Raw genomic sequence first — 19,287 nt, 5'->3', positions numbered from 1 at the left:
TTGCACTCAAACCATATCCAGTACTAAACCCAATCAGTACCTATTTGTTAATTGAGTATATGTAGTATATGTATTTTAAAATCATTTTCAAGCTATATTATCTCACTACTTTAGGATAATTTGGAATTTTTGCAACTTTTCAGCTAATGTAATACAAGAATACTTCTGGTTCTAATATTATTAATGTTCTGCTAAAACTTATATAATAGGATAAAAGAGTCATACAAAGGTGTTGTAAAATAAAGCTGATTCTAAGCCAAATAATATATTCTCATTACGTTATACTTTATCAAAAACACATAAAACTATATTTTATAAAAACAGAAAGGTTTCCCCCCTTAATAGTGAATTTGAGAAATTATGTACATTAACGCAAATTCAATATGAACTACTTGACATTTGTATTTTAATAACCATACAAATATATAATTATATATAACGAGTAGAGTATCACCAAGTCTTCTGTAACTCATAATCTTACTTCGCCTATTTATTTTCTCAGCATTCTCTGCTCTAATTTCTAACCGTAGTCGTACCCTCATCAGATATTTATCTCATACCATTTGTCTACAGTACTTGGTGCTCCTCCAGATTCAACTCTCACTCAACCAAACCCAAATTTAGTCGATCATATTACATCATTCTTAGATTTAGTTTTAAAAACTCAAACTCTCAATTGTACTACACCCTTTTATAACATTTGGTCCACAATCCAGAGATCGCAAAACCATCAAACTCTACGGAAAATAATGTTTAAAATACGGCAGTCGGTGTCACATCCTGCAAAATCTAGAGGGAGAGGCAATTTAGATAAGTACGAAACAAAAAGAAAATTGAAGAATTGTAAATACACAAAAATATATATTTTAAAATAATTATTTTCTACTAACGCGCATTTTAAAGGTAGATTTTAACAAGACCTGTTTATATATTATTAAAAAAAAAATAATAATAAAACAGCTAATTGTATAGCCGTGCCAAAATCTACTCATTACAAGAGAATATAAATATGTATAACGCAAAAGTAACGATGTTCAATCAACATAACTATATACTCGAACACTGTTACGATAATTACTATTATTTTTAAAAGGGATTATGATTCTTTTCTTCGTTATTTCGTTGAACCATACGTTATCCATTACCGACAATGATCCCCCATATATATTTTTTTGAAGTAACATAAAGCCTTATGCTCGAATATTAACTGATAATAACAATAAATAATAATAATGATAATATTAAAACCTAAAGCAAAACGGAATGTTTATGTCTCGCTAGTATATATGTTTGTGATTAGACTTTACCCTAAGGATTTCCTCTTAATTTTCGTTCACTTGATTTCCTGCTGTTCAAGAATAGGTTTTGATTTGTGCCTGTCGTTGATTTAAACATGGAAATGCGTTCCTATCGATATATCTTTTGTTTTGAATTTAACTTAGCTTGAAAACAGTTCGTAGTATTTTTTTTTTCAGCAACATAACCTTTCCCTGCATAATAATATTTTTATTTAATAATAAAACCTTATACAAATATACAACAGTTTCATATTTTGTTAAATGTTTTTATTTGTGCCAATGATTTTATTATAAAACAATATCGAACTATTTTTTAGTTAGATTTTATAATGACCTTCAAATTCCTCGTAAAATAAGTTACGTATTAATTAAAAAATGTTCATAGTTTTAATTAATATTACTGACTACAATATATGTAAAGAAAATATTCTTAAACAAACGCTAACAATAATTGTATACAGTCAAAATATATATAAATGGTAAAAAGTATTATACAGTACAGGTTATGTTTTCGATTTATTTGCAATTATGATCAAGTTGGTCAAAATTTAGACTATATAATATTATTATGTAACCTATAGTAATAAATAACTTGTCTATATAAAAAAAATCATAAAATACAATCATTCAGCTAACCTGTTTGCCTATACTTAGACAATCAACCAACTGATTTTTCTACCGATTAAGATAACAAAACCCAATCATCTTATTCGAATATTTTCTTTACATATTAACGCTGTTTTTATTATCACACATTGCCCAGCATTATTCTTATCAACTCGCATTTTTGTAAATTAATTCCAACCTTTCTAACTTAAATATCAATGTATGCCTTCACTGCGTCCTGCAAAGCACTGTTAATTTTTAAGCAATGACATATTTAGATTAACAAGGAAGAATTAGAAGCATCTATAAATAATTACGATAAACAAAGGCTCCATTGAATTTAGACGTTGACTATGTAACTTAGGAAGTATAGAGCTTTTTAGAATAATCTATTTAAAATACGCCTCAATATTAACTTACAACTTTGTATTTGTGATGGTATATGTTCTCTAATCAAGTATTTCAAATATGGAGTCAGAAATTAATCAAACACGAAAACCAAACAGGTTTATTTTAAGTTAAAGTTGTTCATTGTAATACAGACCACACAGAACAACCAAATACAGAGTTGTCGGTAATAAATGAATCTACTAATCAATGCAAAAAAAAGTATATCTGCTAAATAAATCATAATTCTGTACATAGATAAATAGGTGCTACGTAAAACTTTGTTCCGGAATATTTGATAATTTGTACATTTTTAGGTTAATTTTTTGCTAATGTTAAAACATTGTTGTTGATAATGTGCGTAAAAATCAGGGATAACATTTAACAGAATAGAATAATAGATATCGATTATCAATTGTTTTTATAATCTGTTTGTTAGCAACAAATTTGACAATTTATTTCCGATTGTCAATGACCGGTTCTCCAAGGAAGAAAAAAAATCGTGTTTTATCTCTGTTTTTATCGATTAAATAACTGTATAATTAAATTAACACCTTTATAGCAACCAACAGACGTCAGTTCATTTATACTCAACTTGTTTTGAACCGTGAATTTTGTTTTTAGGGCATTAATATAAGTTAATAATCCCTGTTGTGCTGATGACAATCCCTGGATGTAAGTTAAAACGCGTAAATATTAATAAACTTACTGTCGTACGAAATAAATGAAGTTTAATTAATATTTTATGTAATAGGGGGCAAAGTAACAAACAGGATAAAATACGATTTAAACAATGCAACATAAGAATAAGTAATAAAACGAATAAATTAAATGAATATTAAGGAAAATAGTAGAAATATATTTACTGTTTGTTATTGTTATGAAACCAATTTCTATCTGCATTTTTAATTATTTGTGCCATATAATTAATTTATATTGAACGAGTATTCGTGTAGAAATACCAAAAGCATACAATTAAGGAATAATTAATCATACGTATTGTTTTGTTTGTTTCACTTCCTAAACAAATAAAAGAAAGCATAAAGTATGTGGTTGGTAATATTTAAAAATATATATAAATAAATTTAAATATATAAACAAGTTATTCATATCTTATGCTGGACGACAAGTTGATTTCACGTTGTTTTTTCGATTGTTACAAGTGACAATTCATCTTTAGAACACGCGATTTTATATATTTAGAGCAATTATTGTTTAATAAATAAATTGTCAATTTGTTTGGATTGCCTCTATATGTTTTATTTCTCACCTATCCGTTAGATACAAACAAAAATCCCGATACCATAGCAATTTCCTCCGATACTTATCAATAACGGTACTTAACAATCCGAGTTATTATAAATAACTGAAAAAATATTAATTATAAACATTGTATATCCGTTTTCCAATTATAAATGAAAATATTTTCAATTATTTTTTATTTACTTGCATGGACTCTAACTATTTTTCTACTTTGTTAAGGCATTTATTAAGAAAAACTGTTGTAATATATATTAATCAAAATATTTTCCATTATTTTCTACATTTTCTAATATTTTTTATATAAATATATTATATATAGAAACAAGTTATGCATATCAAACAGGACAAGTTAATTTCATGCTGTTACACACGGTTTTATATATCTAGAGCCATTATTTTTAATAAATAATCAATTTGGATTGCCCCTTTATTTTTTATTTCTGGCCTGTCGTCAGAAACAAAAAAATATTCATAAAAATTTAAAACTGAATTATACTTTTATTTGTCATCTCATCACTCGCCAGTAATTTCTAACAGTTAATTTAAATATTTCAATTGAAATAAAAATTGAACAGTTCAAAACTGAGATAAATCGAGAAACAGAAGTGCCAGATTAAAACTACTAGAAGAACTAAACAATCCACATCTGTAGGTTAGCCTATCCATAAGTACAATGACATATTTAGATTAACGAGAAAGAATTAGAAGCATCTAGAAATAATTACGATAAATCCATTGATCTTGATCCATTGAATTTAGACGTTGACTATGTAATTTAGGAAATATAGAGCTTTTTAGAATAATCGATTTAAAATACGCCTCAATATTAACTTACAACTTTATATTTGCGATGGTATTTGTTCTCTAATCAGGTATTTCTAATATGAAATCTAGTATGGAGATATCGATTATCAATTGTTTTTATAATCTGTTTGTTAGCAACAAATTTGACAATTTATTTCCGATTGTCAATGACCGGTTCTCTAAGGAAGAAAAAAAAATCATGTTTATCTCTGATTTTATCGATTAAATAACTGTATAATTAAATTAACACCTTTATAGCAACCAACAGACATCAGTTCATTTATACTTAACTTATTTTGAACCGTGAATTTTGTGAACCGTGAACCGTGAATGCTGTTTCTGTTAACACCCCCCCTCCCTCTACTAGACATAATGCTAACCCTGGCTGACAAATCGCAGCAATAACTATAACAAAATGTATATAAAATGAAACAACCTCCTGCTAAACCTACTACTAGTGCAACATATTGAAATATTAATTTTAACTATATCATCTACAACTGAACAGAAAATAACACATAAAACAATATTTAAACAATCGAAAAGAAAATTAAACTATAAAATCCTGGCTAGAAACAAAAACAAAAGAGACCAAGAGAAAATTCTAGGAGGCAAAAAATACAAGAAAGAGCGAATTAATGAAGGTTGGTTGGCGCTGTCGTAAAGGCGACAGGACGATCCACATTCTGTTGGGATAGTCGCGGGTTCGAATCCTACTGGAGCATCGTCGTAAATTAATATTGGTGATTGTTTAATATTTGTGATTGTCCTAGGCATGAGTGTAAAATCCGACAAGGAAAATGATCCCAGTCACGCCAGTAACCATGCTGGGTAAGATCGGGTGTCTTCTGGGATGATTTCTAAGTTGGTCACTCGCCAGTCGGTAGGCTGAATGTCTAGGAAAATAGTTCGAAGCGCACGTTAAACAGTAGGTCCAGTCCAGATAAATCCTCATTGGTAAAAAGCAGAATTTAAAATATAACAATAAATGAACAAAACCAAGGAATACTAGGACATTCAAAAAATCAAACGCCAACTGATGCAATAAAATATTCTCTATGTATAGATAGACATTTTACTGCGAGATACAGTGCAAACAAAAAAAATTCTTTTTTACAAAACGTCGCAATGTTATTTTTATCAAAACGTCGCAATGTTGCCGCATCAACTCTGAGTTTTAGTTCAGTTTGGCTTTGACATACAACAAAATACCAGTATAAATAAAATAATGAAACAAAAATGTTATCAAATATAATTTATTTATTATTTAACATTACAGTACACCTAAAAACTACAGATGATTATACAGCCACAATAGTTTATAGGTTAGAGTTATAACCTCTCATCACTATTGTTTTCAAAAATTTTTCATAAATCTGACAACCGGACGACTTTGAGAGCCTCATTCGTTTACGCGTTCAAACTAAACGGACAGCGTTGTATGTCTTTTTAACTAGAATAAAATGAGACAGAAAATATTACCTGATTATGAAACGAATTTACAAATTGTGGCAGGCAATATCTCAAACATCTTAAGAAGTGAAAAGGCACCTGAATTTTACTATGAAGATAGACATTTTACTGTGAAATACAGTGGAAACAAAAAAAAGTTATTTTTTAGAAAACGTCGCAATGTTATTTTTATTAAAACGTCGCAATATTGCCGCATCAACTCTGAGTTTTAGTTCAGTTTGTTAAAAAGTTATCAAATATAATTTATTTTAACGTTACAGTACATCTAAATTGTTTTCAAGAATTTTTCATACATCTGACAACCGGACGACTTTGAGAGCCTCATTCGTTTACGCGTTCAAACTAAACAGACATCGTTGTGTCTCTTTTTAACTAGAATAAAATGAGAAAGAAAATATTGTCTGATTTTGAAACGAATTTACAAATTGTGGCAGGCAATACCTCAAACATCTTAATGACGTATGTACAAAAAACTTTGAATAGAATATACCTCATCAACATCTGGCACACGAATTAATCTTGTTGGTGAGTTTTATTTAAATTTCTATTGGTTTAACAAAAATTGATGGTACGATAAATTAAAGTTACATCAATCTTTAATATTAGATACATCTTTAATGATAATATATCTATTGATTTTACAACAATAAAAGAGTCAGTGACACCAACTATTATCTCAATGTTTATAAGCAACTTATTTGAAAATTAACACACACTTGATATAACCAAATCTAGTAATACGCCAGATTCATATCTTATAAAAACACATAATAATTCTAATAAATTGGTGAAGGTAAATCTGAAATTAGCCCGTATCTGATAAAACAAATATGATCTTCAAATATTATATGTTCGAACAACAGGATTTTTATCATTGTCAAATATTAATATATATCGGTACTAGTACATTAAAATATCTTAATTTCTCGTCCCTTTTAATGAATTTAAAAGATTTTTATTTCAAACGATAAAAAATATTATGGTGTAACTACATAAACAAAACAAATTTTAAATCCGAACCTTACTTTAAAACCGATTCAACTTTCAAAATGCGCACGGTAAACATTATTAACGATTGAGATAATAATAAATGGGAATGTTTTTTAAAAATTATCAGTATCAGTTGGAAAGTGGCTGTCTTAATGTCACCTTCAAATCACTGACGTTTCCTAGATTGATTCATCGTGGTGTCGCCTATACAAAATTTTTAGTGATAAAATGGTGTTAACGGTAATAAGAAGATTATCGTCGCGTTTCAATGCCCGAAACTATCATTATACTGTTTTACCGGCTGATACGTTCGAAGGCAAAACAATAACAAAAGCCAAAGTGATCAAAAAACTGAAACAAACTGAACCGACACAGTATGGGGGAAGATATGTGGTTACAATGCTACCAGGTAATCGATATGAAGATATATTATTTTTCCTGACTTTATTTATACGTTATTACTAGTTATTGTCGACTAACTTACAGTTTTTCTCTACAGTTACTTAAACTAAGTACTTATCTAGAAAAACCATTGGTCCTAATATAATAAAAATACTTTTATCAAAAAAATTTAACCGACTTCAAAAAATAAATAAAAAAACTCACTAAAAGATAAAAAAACAGTTAAACTTAGATTTTTAAGACAAAGAAAAACGTTTTAAAACAAAATATGTACATAATAACTTTACCACTTAACTACTTAAACTTAACTACCTAACTACTATCTAGTATACACACAAGTCAGCTTAATACCTACCTAAATATATTAATCTATTTATAATATTATTTTAACTACTATCAACTGATCACTTTCAAGTCGGTATCGAATCCAAATAATTATAATATTAATTATAATATTAAATAATTATAATATTAATTTAGATTTGTTTTGTTGGTAATATCATTATAGTCGGTATATGTCACAAAATTATTTTATTATTTTTGTATTGTTTGGTCTCGGCACCGACTTCAAACTGACTAGTTTGTAGTAGTTAAAATAATTCTGTAACCGGCTTGGTGGCGCAGTGGTAAAGGCGATGTGGCGGTCCTCCTAATGTTGCGATAGTCGCAGGTTCGAATCCTGCTGGGGCATGGTCATAAATTTATGTTTGTAATTGTTTAATATTTGTGAATGTTCTAGGCAAGAGTGTAAAATCCGACAAGGAAAATGATCCCAGTCACGCTAGTAACCAGGCTGGGTAAGACCGGATGTCTTCTGGGATGATTTCTAAAGTTGGTCACTTGCCAGTCGGTAGGCTTAATGCTGAGGACCGTGGTTCTGAGTCCACGTTAAACTGTAGGCCCAATCGTGATAAACCCATAGTTGGTAAAAAGAGACTTTAAAATATATATAAATAAAATAATAATACTTTAAACAGATAAATAGGTTTAGATAGGTAATAAGCTAAATTGTGTATATATGGTAGAATATAAAATACGTGAAGTAGATAGGTTAAATAAGATTATTATAGACATACTTTGTTTTAAACCGTTTTTTTTGTGTTAAAAATCTTTTAAAAAATTTTAATGTTAAAATAAACGAACATATCATATAATTTAGTAAATCAGTCTTTAAATTCTGAACTAAATTGTTATCAATCTATCAGTTATACCTTATCAATAAAAAGATATACTACATAAATTATATATTATAGTAGGACTATTACTATTTAAAATTAATTCAATAAATTTGAATTAAACAAAGGTGAAATATTAAAATAAATGATCAGCAAAATTAATATTAAATGCTATATAACATTATTGATTATAAGCATTCCCAAGTTTTCCAAGTAAATATGAAAATGTAATAAAATGATTTTTCTTTTATTTTAATTTTTTTAATTTCAATTTATTTATTATGTACTTGCATGTATTCTGATAATGGTTTCACTTCAAAAAGGCGATTATCGAGAAGAAATGGTGCAATATCGTTCCGAATCTTCTCCATCATTTTCTAAAACTTTTTGCCATATTTCTGGCAACACGGTGATACCTTTATCGATTATTTCATACTTTTTCAGCATCTCCAAATAAACAGACATCTGCTACACCATTTTCAATCATGTGTCGTGTGATTTATAGTCTAAGCTGGGGTTTCGTTCAATAAATCTTGCAATTTGTTATCTTCGAACTTGGAGGACCAACCAAGTCGTTTTTGTCATTGACATCAAAATCCCTACTTTTAAAACGTTGAAACCAAAACTGACAGTTGGGATATGATGAGCTTCAGCAGCAGGATTCTTCACATGTATAACTTATGAATATAACGATCAGTATAACGTATGAATATAATAACATAACATATAACATAGTTAGGTTAGGTTGTTTAAAAACCAAACATATTCTTTAATAGATATTGCTGATCATAATACATGCAAGCACCTCATATTTACTTATAACGCATATGTTATATAGTCTGTTTAAAGTTATTTTGTACATACGTCATTTAAATTTGTGACAACGAAACGTCGCAATGTTGCCGTATCAACTCTGACTTTAGTTCAGTTCGGCTTTAACAAACAACAAAATTCTAATCTAAATAAAATAATTGAACAAACATTTTATGAAATATAATTTATTTTAACATAATAGTACATCTAAAAACTTCATTTAATTATACAGCCACAATAATTTATAGGTTAGAGTTATAATCTTATCCTCATAGCCGGGGACAACCGGGCGACTTTAACATGCTCATTTGTTTACGTGTTCGAATTAATCAGACAGCATTGTGTCTCTTTTTAACTAGAATAAAATGAGAAGGAAACTATTGCCTGATTCTAGAACGAATTTACCTTGACCTTGTATGACTTTGTATAAAAAAAAACTTTGAATATACTATATATAAGACCATCTGCATAAGTATGACTTAATTTGGTCAATGTTGTACTCAATTGTCACCTTCAAAAAGCGACGCTAACATCAAACTTCGAAATAACTCTTTCAGTAAATTTATTATTATATGACATGAAACAAGGAACACTAATTATTATTAGCCGATAAGCTGTATTTCCTTTTCTAATTCCAAAATTCACACTAAACAGTGACATATTGTAAACTAACTTATTTCTCAACCCAAACTTTCTCATCTGACTCAAACTTCAAGATGTATTTTTCAACTATACGATCAAGTAAACTATCACAAACTATCACTACTACCCGTAATCGATAGTAATTTTGTGACAATACCATTCTGGGGAGCTTCTCTAAATTTATCATTTATCTCTTCACAGTAGATGAATTTAAATTCACAGTATTCTTTTATATGAAAATATGCAAACTGTAATTAACATTTCTATTTATAAAAGTTATTATAAAAATATGTGGTAAATATGAATTAAAAATATTGCTCAACAATGAAAACGCGTCGTTTATTCCTTAGCGTTTCATATATTAATGATCCTGTGCTCTTAGCTGTCACGTAGCATTTTTTTATAAATAGCATGATATAAGGAACAAATATACTGTAATATTTTTAACAATATTTTAATACTTTGCACTAAACTGTTAGGATAATTAAATATGTAGTACATCTTGTGAAAGTATTACATGTTATATACGAGTGAAGAGGTTTTTTTTTCTTTTTTCTCAACGGATATTTACATGTATTCTTGTTTGTTTGTCCTATATAGACTTTGTTGCAGTCCTAATAGAGAATGGTGTAAATCCTTTAAATCCGTCTTAAAAATAATTTGAATCTAGTATTTCTTGAGATTTATACTTACCTTATCCCGGGAAAAATTTTCCTCCTTTTCTTATCTTCTTCTTGTCTTTCAATAAGTATTGTAAATTGGATTTTTCATTGAATATCCCATGTAAAATTATACGAAATATTACAATTCCTGACACAGTATTCGTATTTTATTTTATGGTTAGCACAATCTTAATTTATTACTATTGTTGTGTTGCTTCAATACACAAGAGAGACAAGTATGAGATAAATACGTAAGTATGTATTTTCCAAATTAAATTAGGCAACTTAAGTTAAGTTAAAGTAAATACCTATACGCTGTATAAGTTCATATGTCAACATCTGATTTGCTGCTTATTATCCAGTAGCTATGTTGCTTCTGCATTGCTGTGGTTTAATTCATATTATTTCATACTAGCGACCCGCCCCGGCTTCGCACGGGTGCAATGCTGATACTAAATTAAATACACTACAGAAAAAATATGAACGTTGTATATAAAAACATAGCGGCCCGCTCCGACTTTGCACGGGCATAAAATATATATGTCACTCAATGAAAACATGATTAAAATCGATCCAGTATTTTTGGTTCATTCATTACTGCCCTTGGCCTGCACGCATTAAATTTGGAGTAAAACAATTCCTCTTTCCCTATACTTACTATGAAGATTTCCTGCTATCTTTGGAATATCTAAATTCATACAATTTTTATTACATTGCACATTTTTAAACGCAAATTTTAAATTTGTAATATCTCCGAAAATATTTGTTTAATTTACATGCTGTAAGGAACCATATTCTATATTAATTGCACACTGTATTTAAGGTACTTAATTCGATAAGGATTAATGCCGTATTGCTTAAAATAGCTTCGTAAATAAGCCATTTTCTCACGTAAAAAGTAAACAATAAAAATGGTTAATGTGGGTTATCCCTAAAAGATAAACATATAACATCGCGGACTTTTTTGTAGACCTTTTTATGGTGTACAATACTGTAGTACACTAATTTGATCTAACTCGTAGGGTTAGGCAGCGTTTTTGCTTATTGCTAAATAAGCCTAAAAAAATAGGTTAATTTACGACATCACGTTAGAAACCTCTAAAATTAGCAATGTTGCCTTAGTATATTATGCATGTATTATACATATAAACCTTCCTCTTGAATCACTCTATCTATTGAAAAAAACCGCATCAAAATCCGTTGCGTAGTTTTAAAGATTTAAGCGCACATAGGGATATAGGGACAAAAAAGACTTTGTTTTATACTATGTAGTGATTATAAGGCGAAATCTTAGATAAATTCGAGAATCCATTTGATTCCAACGCCGTCGTGTAATTCCTTGTTAGTTACATAGTGATAAACATTGGTAATTAATCGAAGAACTCTGTTTTGACAGCATTGAATTGTTAATTGCTTAATGTTTTAGTGCAACCACATATATTTGAATCCCAATGAAAGTCCAAATAGGCTTTATAATTTATTGATAAACCAATCTTTTCGGTTTTAAGTCAAGTTAACTGCACTACTACTGGTTTGGTTGTTGTCTAATGTGACATAAGCATGATTATTAATAATATCCATTGTTTATAACCAAAAATCATTGTCAATTTGTGGTTATAACATACTGCCATCTACCTGGTGATAGATAAGTGATTCCGTTGGCAATACCGAATGCTTTTTTGATCAGCTTTTCATCCGTCCATGAGTAACATAGTTTCATATAATACAATAACATTCATATAATATCAAAATGAAACAATTTCTCAATTACCAGTCGCCAATACCAAATAAAAAATTTGGTATTTAATAACTAATAACTAACTAAAGTTAATTTAAATGCAGCATTAACGTACTATCTTAAAACTGAAGAGTGAAATAGAGATATGATGCATCGGCTTGAAGGACTTTTTAGGGTCAAAATAATATATCTATGAGAAAATAAATCGAATACCTTCTTTTAATAAGTAATAACCTAACACACTGATTTTCTTCGATAAATAAATATGTAAACAAATAAATAAGTAGGCAGGCAAAAAAGATATAAATAAACTCAAGATAAACAAACAAAAGTAAACATAAAACGTACTACGATAGAAGTAAAAATTAAATGAGACCTGTAGATGTGCACATATGCAAAAGAACAATTGGGTTTACACCTATAGTCTATTCAATGTTTTTTTGTATATACCCCATCAAGATGTTTAATGTATTGCCTGCCGTAAGTTGTAAATTCGCTTCAAAATCAGACAATAATTTCCTTCTCATTTTATTCTAGTAAAAAATTAGAATTTTGTTGTATGTCAAAGCCAAACTGAACTAAAACTCAGAGCGGCAACATTGCGACGTTTTGATTTCACAAATTTAAATGACGTATGTACAAAACAAATTTGAACAAACTTTATATAAATAGATAAAATGATCTTTCTTGGGACCCTAACGCTTGAATAATTCTAACATAACCTATATGAATAAATCTATATACCAAATCATATTTTAGGTGTAGATCCTGGCCCAAAACTCATGTCATTCGTCAAAGATATTTTCAAGACCGCCCATGTACCTGTAGATTTCGAAGAAATCGCTTATGATGGTACAGAAGATGAAGAGAAAACCGCTCAGTTTGGTAAATCAGCTGTCATTTCCATGCACAGAAATGGAGTGGGAATGAAGGTAATACATAATTAAATCGTAAGATTTATTTTGGCTCTAATATAACACAACGTCAATAACGCAATGAAAAAATAAATCAAAATAAAAAAACACATTCCGCAAAAATCATATGATAAAAATCATAATTAAATTAATTAGATATTGTTTTTTAACTCGTGTCCGTATGTTATCTGATAAGGTTATAAGTGTCAATCACACAATCTGAGCCAGTGTTTTATTAATTATATATAAAGATATAGACTTAATATTCTTATCACAACATTCTACGCAATGACTATTTCGGTGTATAAATTTGAAATAAATAGTTACATTAATTTAACTATTGTTGTATTAGTACTAGTACTGAAACATTTCTAACAGATGGCGTTACTACCTCGACTGAATATTGTTGTATAACCTATTAGACATTTTTTAACATACGCGAAAACAAAATAGAAAGCATTTTATTAGTTAAACAGTTAATAATCTCCAAATAAATAAAAAAAGCGACGCATACATTAAAAAACAAAAGGAAATGTGTATTTTGTTGAAATTTAACCTTGTTAATTTAAACTTAAAGTATATATTTGTTTTCATGGAACATTTCACTAAGAATTATTGAATAAATCAAGCATAATAACAACTTTCAATAACATTGATTATTAATTGATATTATCTAAATTGTTTAACGGAATGAATGTCACCGTCCAATCAAAATTTCAAAAAATAGATTGAAAATTGGTTTGCTTAAAATATTATTCAATATTTCCATAATGCAATAAAGCTGTTAACAGAAAGATGACAGAAAGAGACAACGAATGATTTCTTTAGTGGTCAGATGTAAAAGTATCGTCCAATCAGTCATTAAAAGACACAAAGTCATCGTTTATTTATGGCCAAATGTACTATTTCATATTTAATCTCATTGAAATTGTTTATAACCATTATATTTTCAGGGAAATATCGCCAGTCCACACCTTACAAGTATTCAACCTAACCTGATGCTGCGAAATGAATTGGACCTTTTCGTATATATAGTACATATCAAGAGTTATCCCAATGTGAAGGCGAAATATCAAAATTTGGATATGTTCATTTGCAGACAAAACACAGAAGGTAAGAAACAACGGGTGTTCAACATAAAACGACAACCACGTCTCTTATTTACTGACAATGTTATACTAAGCGTTATTCAAATAAGATATCATCTTGTTATTTACTCTTTTATCAAAAAAAATACGTAAATAGGAAAAAACCCCAACTAAACAATATATGATTTTTTTACGCTGTTTACTAAAAGAATATGCTATTTAATTCGCTCTTTATTGAGTTTTTTAAATAAAAAAAATGTTATGTTCTTATCGCCAGATGTTTATACCGGCTAATAAATATTTTGTTATATTGGGTTAATCGCAAAGAATATAAACAATCTATTTTATACTTTACATATGGTTATTCATAAAATACGTTTGATGAATATTTTAATCGGTCAAGGCGCCAATGTCCTATATTTTCTATATATGAATAACATCTGTATTATTATTTTACTAATTGTTTTTCTAACTCCTTATAAAAGCTATTTTATATGTACGGCATAAGACATCTTCTTAGAAATAATATATCATTATAATATAAATTTAAAAAACTAGCTAAAACCATTACATTGAAGTATAAATTGCTTCAGCATCCAGTCTATTTGCCATATTTAGATTCATCTTATTTCTAACACTTTCTATTTCATCTAACACCTCAAAAAATTATTTTGTGCAATGCAATTTTTACCAAACAAAGATGTAATAACCGCAGGAATATTTTGCAAGCCTTATGTTATGTATATTAAAAATAACAGAAGTTGTGCTGAGAATAAAGTAATTTGTTTCAAATTGGTTCTGAAATACCCACCAACTTTTTGAGTGGTGCTTTAACCCTGGTGCTTTAACCCTATTAACTTCTTTAAAATTACCTTGTTATTGTCACCATTGTTATGAAGCTCATCTGTAGACTTTATTTGCAGTAGTACTAATATTCAAGATCGTTTTAAGATTAGAGATTCAACACTTCATCCTATGGAAGAATTATATTGGATATATGAACATCAGGGCCCATGAGTCCAATAACACATTTTTTAGAAAGTTTCTAAATGCGTCCTATGTACCTTATAGTATTGTTGTATCATTTTGAAGATATCTTGACCTATAAACTACACGTCTGCTATATGATTTAGTTGTATAACATATTGTAAAATGTCCAAAACCTATAATTCTGTAGTTGTAATTTGTAGGTAAGTTGAGATTATTTGAATGATACATGACTGAACTGAATTGAATGGAATAGCTAAATGTGACTAGCCTTTATACTTTTGTAATCAGTTAAAAAATGGTATTCATCCATTGTGACATTTTAATATTTTTAAATTAAGTAGAGGTTTCATTTTGTATTTTCCTGAGATCCAACAAACATGTTTAAGTTACATATATAACATATGGGCTGAAATGTCCCGGGCCTAACATATAGATGGCGCCAGTTTTATTGCATTCGCCGCATTTTCAATTAGTACTAACCTTCAAAAGAAAGCTGTTAAAATTTTCATAAGTTTGTGGGCTATTGTGCTAAGACACTACTTTTGTTATTTTCAAAACAAATGCATCAAAAACAATTTCATGTTTTAATTTTACCCCGCTTCTTTATGGAAACAAATACCGTTCAAATGACAACGACTACGCTCCATCTGAAACAACAACAAAACGTTGGTTTGTTGACTTCGAACGTGATCGTAGAGACACCAATTGTGCAATGCAGTGTACGTCCAAATGAGATAGTAACACCAGAAAACATCAACAAAAATCCACAAAAAAAGTTTTTGAATAATCGAAAAATTAAGTCGCGTGAGTTGGCTAACATCGTAAAAATATCAAAAGAACGTGTTGGTTTTATATTGCATGAGCATTTAACTATTAAAAAGCTCTGTTCAAAGTGGGTGACGCCTTGGTCACTGTTGACCAAAAACAAGAACTTGTTGATGATTCTGAGCAGTGTTTGGCCATGTATAAACTTAACAAACTGGAATTTTTGCATTGATATGCGACAATGGATGGAACATGGATCCATCACTTTACTACGAAATCAAAACAATCGTCATCTGAGTCGACAGCAATTGGTGACATCCCTAGTTTGAGGTAAAAGATAAATCGTTCTACAAAAGTGGTAGTGAAATGTTAGAGCATCACTGGAATGACTGTGTGGCTCTTGATGGAGGTTATGTAAATGAAAAAAATTAATTTTGAACAAAGAAAACCGCGTATTCTTTGATACGCCCGGGAGTTTTCAGCCCATGTCTTATAATACAAAATATTAGCAGATAATATACAGCAACGTGATAAATCATTAATTCTTTTCTGAATTCGGAAACATACCGTATATCAAAAATTAAAAACGGTAAATGGTATAAAAACTGTTTCACAACACATAAAGGGATTGGATTACTGCGCGCTATTTTATCAAAGAATCTGGTTGTTGAACGTCGTAATTGCGACATCATACTGTAATATTAATATACATTATTTGATGCAGGTGAATACGCAATGTTAGAGCACGAAGCCAAACCCGGTGTGGTCGAAAGTTTGAAGATAATAACGCAAGAGAACACCGCTAGATTTGCAGAATGGTGTTTTGATTTTGCTATGAAAGAAAATCGAAAAAAAGTTACGGTCGTGCATAAAGCAAACATCATGTAAGTACTTATTTGCTCATTTCACTAATTGTATCTTTAATCATAAAACTAACAACAGTAATTATGTTAAGTATCAGGCCCATAAATTAAATTTAAAGGATTTGCAATAGATGCTGTTAGTGTGTATTAAATCGAATTGGGCACATTGTAACTAACTTCATATTGAAGTGTGAACAAAAAATGTGTGCCGCTTGCCGCGTTTATATTCGCGACTTGGCTGAAATTACGGATCTCGCGCGGGGTTACTAGGAAAAAAGCGTAAACTTGGCAACGCCCAATTTTAATATATAACATAAATAATGATGCTAACATATATACGAGACATGTATGCAAGTAATGCACAAATATTCGGAGAAAACAAACAAAAACGAATAGAAAAACTGTTTTGCAAGAGTTTACAACTTCTCAGCCAATCAATTTTTAAAGGTCTTTTTTAATCATCTACTTCTATCGCATAAGTTATTGACAGTAGATAGTCGAAACACAATCCAAATAGTATATTATAATCTAAAAATGTAAAAAATTTCAGTGCGTTGAATATGTCTAAATATGTAATGAATAAAGTGATTTCTGGGAAGATTTACATTTTTACTTCAATATGAAGGTCAGCGAATGCTGTGTGAAGCTTGTGGAAACCATGCTCCATTGATATTAACATATGAATACTGGTTTCAACGCTTTAAAAATGCTGGTCGCGACACCGAAGATAAACAAAGAGCGTTCTGCACAGCCAAAACAATTTGAAGGCATCACTTAATGAAACCTTAAATGGGGATCGCTATCGACTACAACTGGCGAAAAAATGGCGAAAAAATGGCCAAAATAAGAGAAAAGACACAATAACATTATTCCTCAGCATAGCAACGCTCAATCCCATATTACAAAACCGGTAAAAACATACTTGGAAACATTAAAATGGGAAGTGTTAAACCATCCGCCGTATTCTCCAAACCTTGCTGCTTCTGACTACTACTTGTTCCGCCGTATAAGACAAGTCTGAAAGGCGCTTCACTTCTTATGAAAATACCAAAAAAATTATTCGATTTATCGATTCGCGGATACAAAAATCAAAATATACATAATTTTTTTCGGTATATATATTAAATATTGATCAATCAGTTCGTGACAACCCAAATTTATTTTGAGAACCTCCAAATTTTACAGGAAAACCCAATAAAATTCAGTTAATACAAGAACTAAACCATCACTATGCTAGTCAGGGTTCTGTAAACCAGGTAAATGAGCACTTTTCAACGTTTACCAACATCTTGTTTTGCGATGAAGTTCATTTTCATCTTAGCTCACACATAAACAAACAAAACTGTCACTACTGGAAGAGCAAAGAATCTAAAATACAAGTATCAGAAACCCTTTCATTCGCTTAAAATAGCCGTGTTATGATGGTAATGGTAAAACCTATCAGCCCTACCACCTAGACTCAAAAGTGTCCCGAACGTTTGAACTATATCATTTTCAAGAAATACATTTTCAAATTGCATAATTCATAAATAATTTTTAATGGGCGCCTTCAATCCACTAATTTTTAATAAAAATCCTTTAAGATTAAGTGCCATATTAAATATATTTATTTTGCTAAATAGTTATTTTTGTTTAGGAAATTATCAGATGGATTATTTCTGAAAGTTGTTAAAGACGTAGCCAAACAGTACCCAGAGTTAACAGTAAATGATATGATCGTAGATAATTGCACCATGCAGTTGGTTCAAAATCCATGGCAATTTGATGTAATCGTCACGCCAAATTTGTATGGAAATATTTTATCAAACATCGCAGCAGGGCTGACCGGTGGACCCGGTCTATTATCCGGAAGAAACTACGGAAGCTGTTGTGCTATGTTCGAAGTTGGATCGAGGCACATTACCTTTGGTTAGTATTACTTAATAATCAGCGTCATATTCTTATCCTTCGTAACTATATGTTATTTACAGATAGTAAATTCATGAATCCAATATCTATGCTTAAAGCAGCCATCGATCTTCTCAGATATTTAGACAAAGATGAACATGCCGAATTAATCGATAAGGCCATAACAAAAACTCTAACAGTGGACAAAATTCAGACCGGAGATTTGGGAGGTACAAATACCACCGAGGAAGTCCTAAATAGCGTCAAGAATAATATTACCGAGCTGTTAAGAACTTCAAATGTACTACAATTTTAAAGTGTTTTTGTGTGTATTTTTATAAATTAATTGTAAATATATTTATTCTAAAAAAACTGCTTTTGATATTGCAAATAAATATTTATCAAATTTTAGAATACTTTCTTATCAGCAATCCTGTTTTTTAAAACAGATTTTCATTATCATTGCTATCATTATCAATCTATAACCAGCTATTTGGAAGAGTATCTCCTCAATCATACGCTACTGT

The 19,287-nt window shown here is 29.6% G+C and overlaps 1 protein-coding gene across 1 annotated transcript; it reads left to right on the top strand.

The window, feature by feature from the left end:
• The first annotated feature begins 6,944 nt into the window (after positions 1 to 6,944).
• On the top strand, positions 6,945 to 19,169 carry LOC143192985 (isocitrate dehydrogenase [NAD] subunit gamma, mitochondrial). The gene is made up of 6 exons (XM_076398883.1): positions 6,945 to 7,230; positions 13,013 to 13,185; positions 14,121 to 14,280; positions 16,735 to 16,894; positions 18,510 to 18,781; positions 18,844 to 19,169. The coding sequence occupies exons 1-6, from the start codon at positions 7,050 to 7,052 to the stop codon at positions 19,074 to 19,076; spliced, it is 1,179 nt and encodes a 392-aa protein (XP_076254998.1). The 5' UTR covers positions 6,945 to 7,049; the 3' UTR covers positions 19,077 to 19,169.
• The last annotated feature ends 118 nt before the right edge of the window (positions 19,170 to 19,287 follow it).

This window comes from Rhynchophorus ferrugineus, unplaced genomic scaffold (genome assembly GCF_030347505.1).
Source record: "Rhynchophorus ferrugineus isolate W39M unplaced genomic scaffold, kcgeb_rfMv2 rfM3, whole genome shotgun sequence".
Taxonomy (NCBI): domain Eukaryota; kingdom Metazoa; phylum Arthropoda; class Insecta; order Coleoptera; family Curculionidae; genus Rhynchophorus; species Rhynchophorus ferrugineus.
This window is presented reverse-complemented; position numbering and strand designations above follow the sequence as displayed.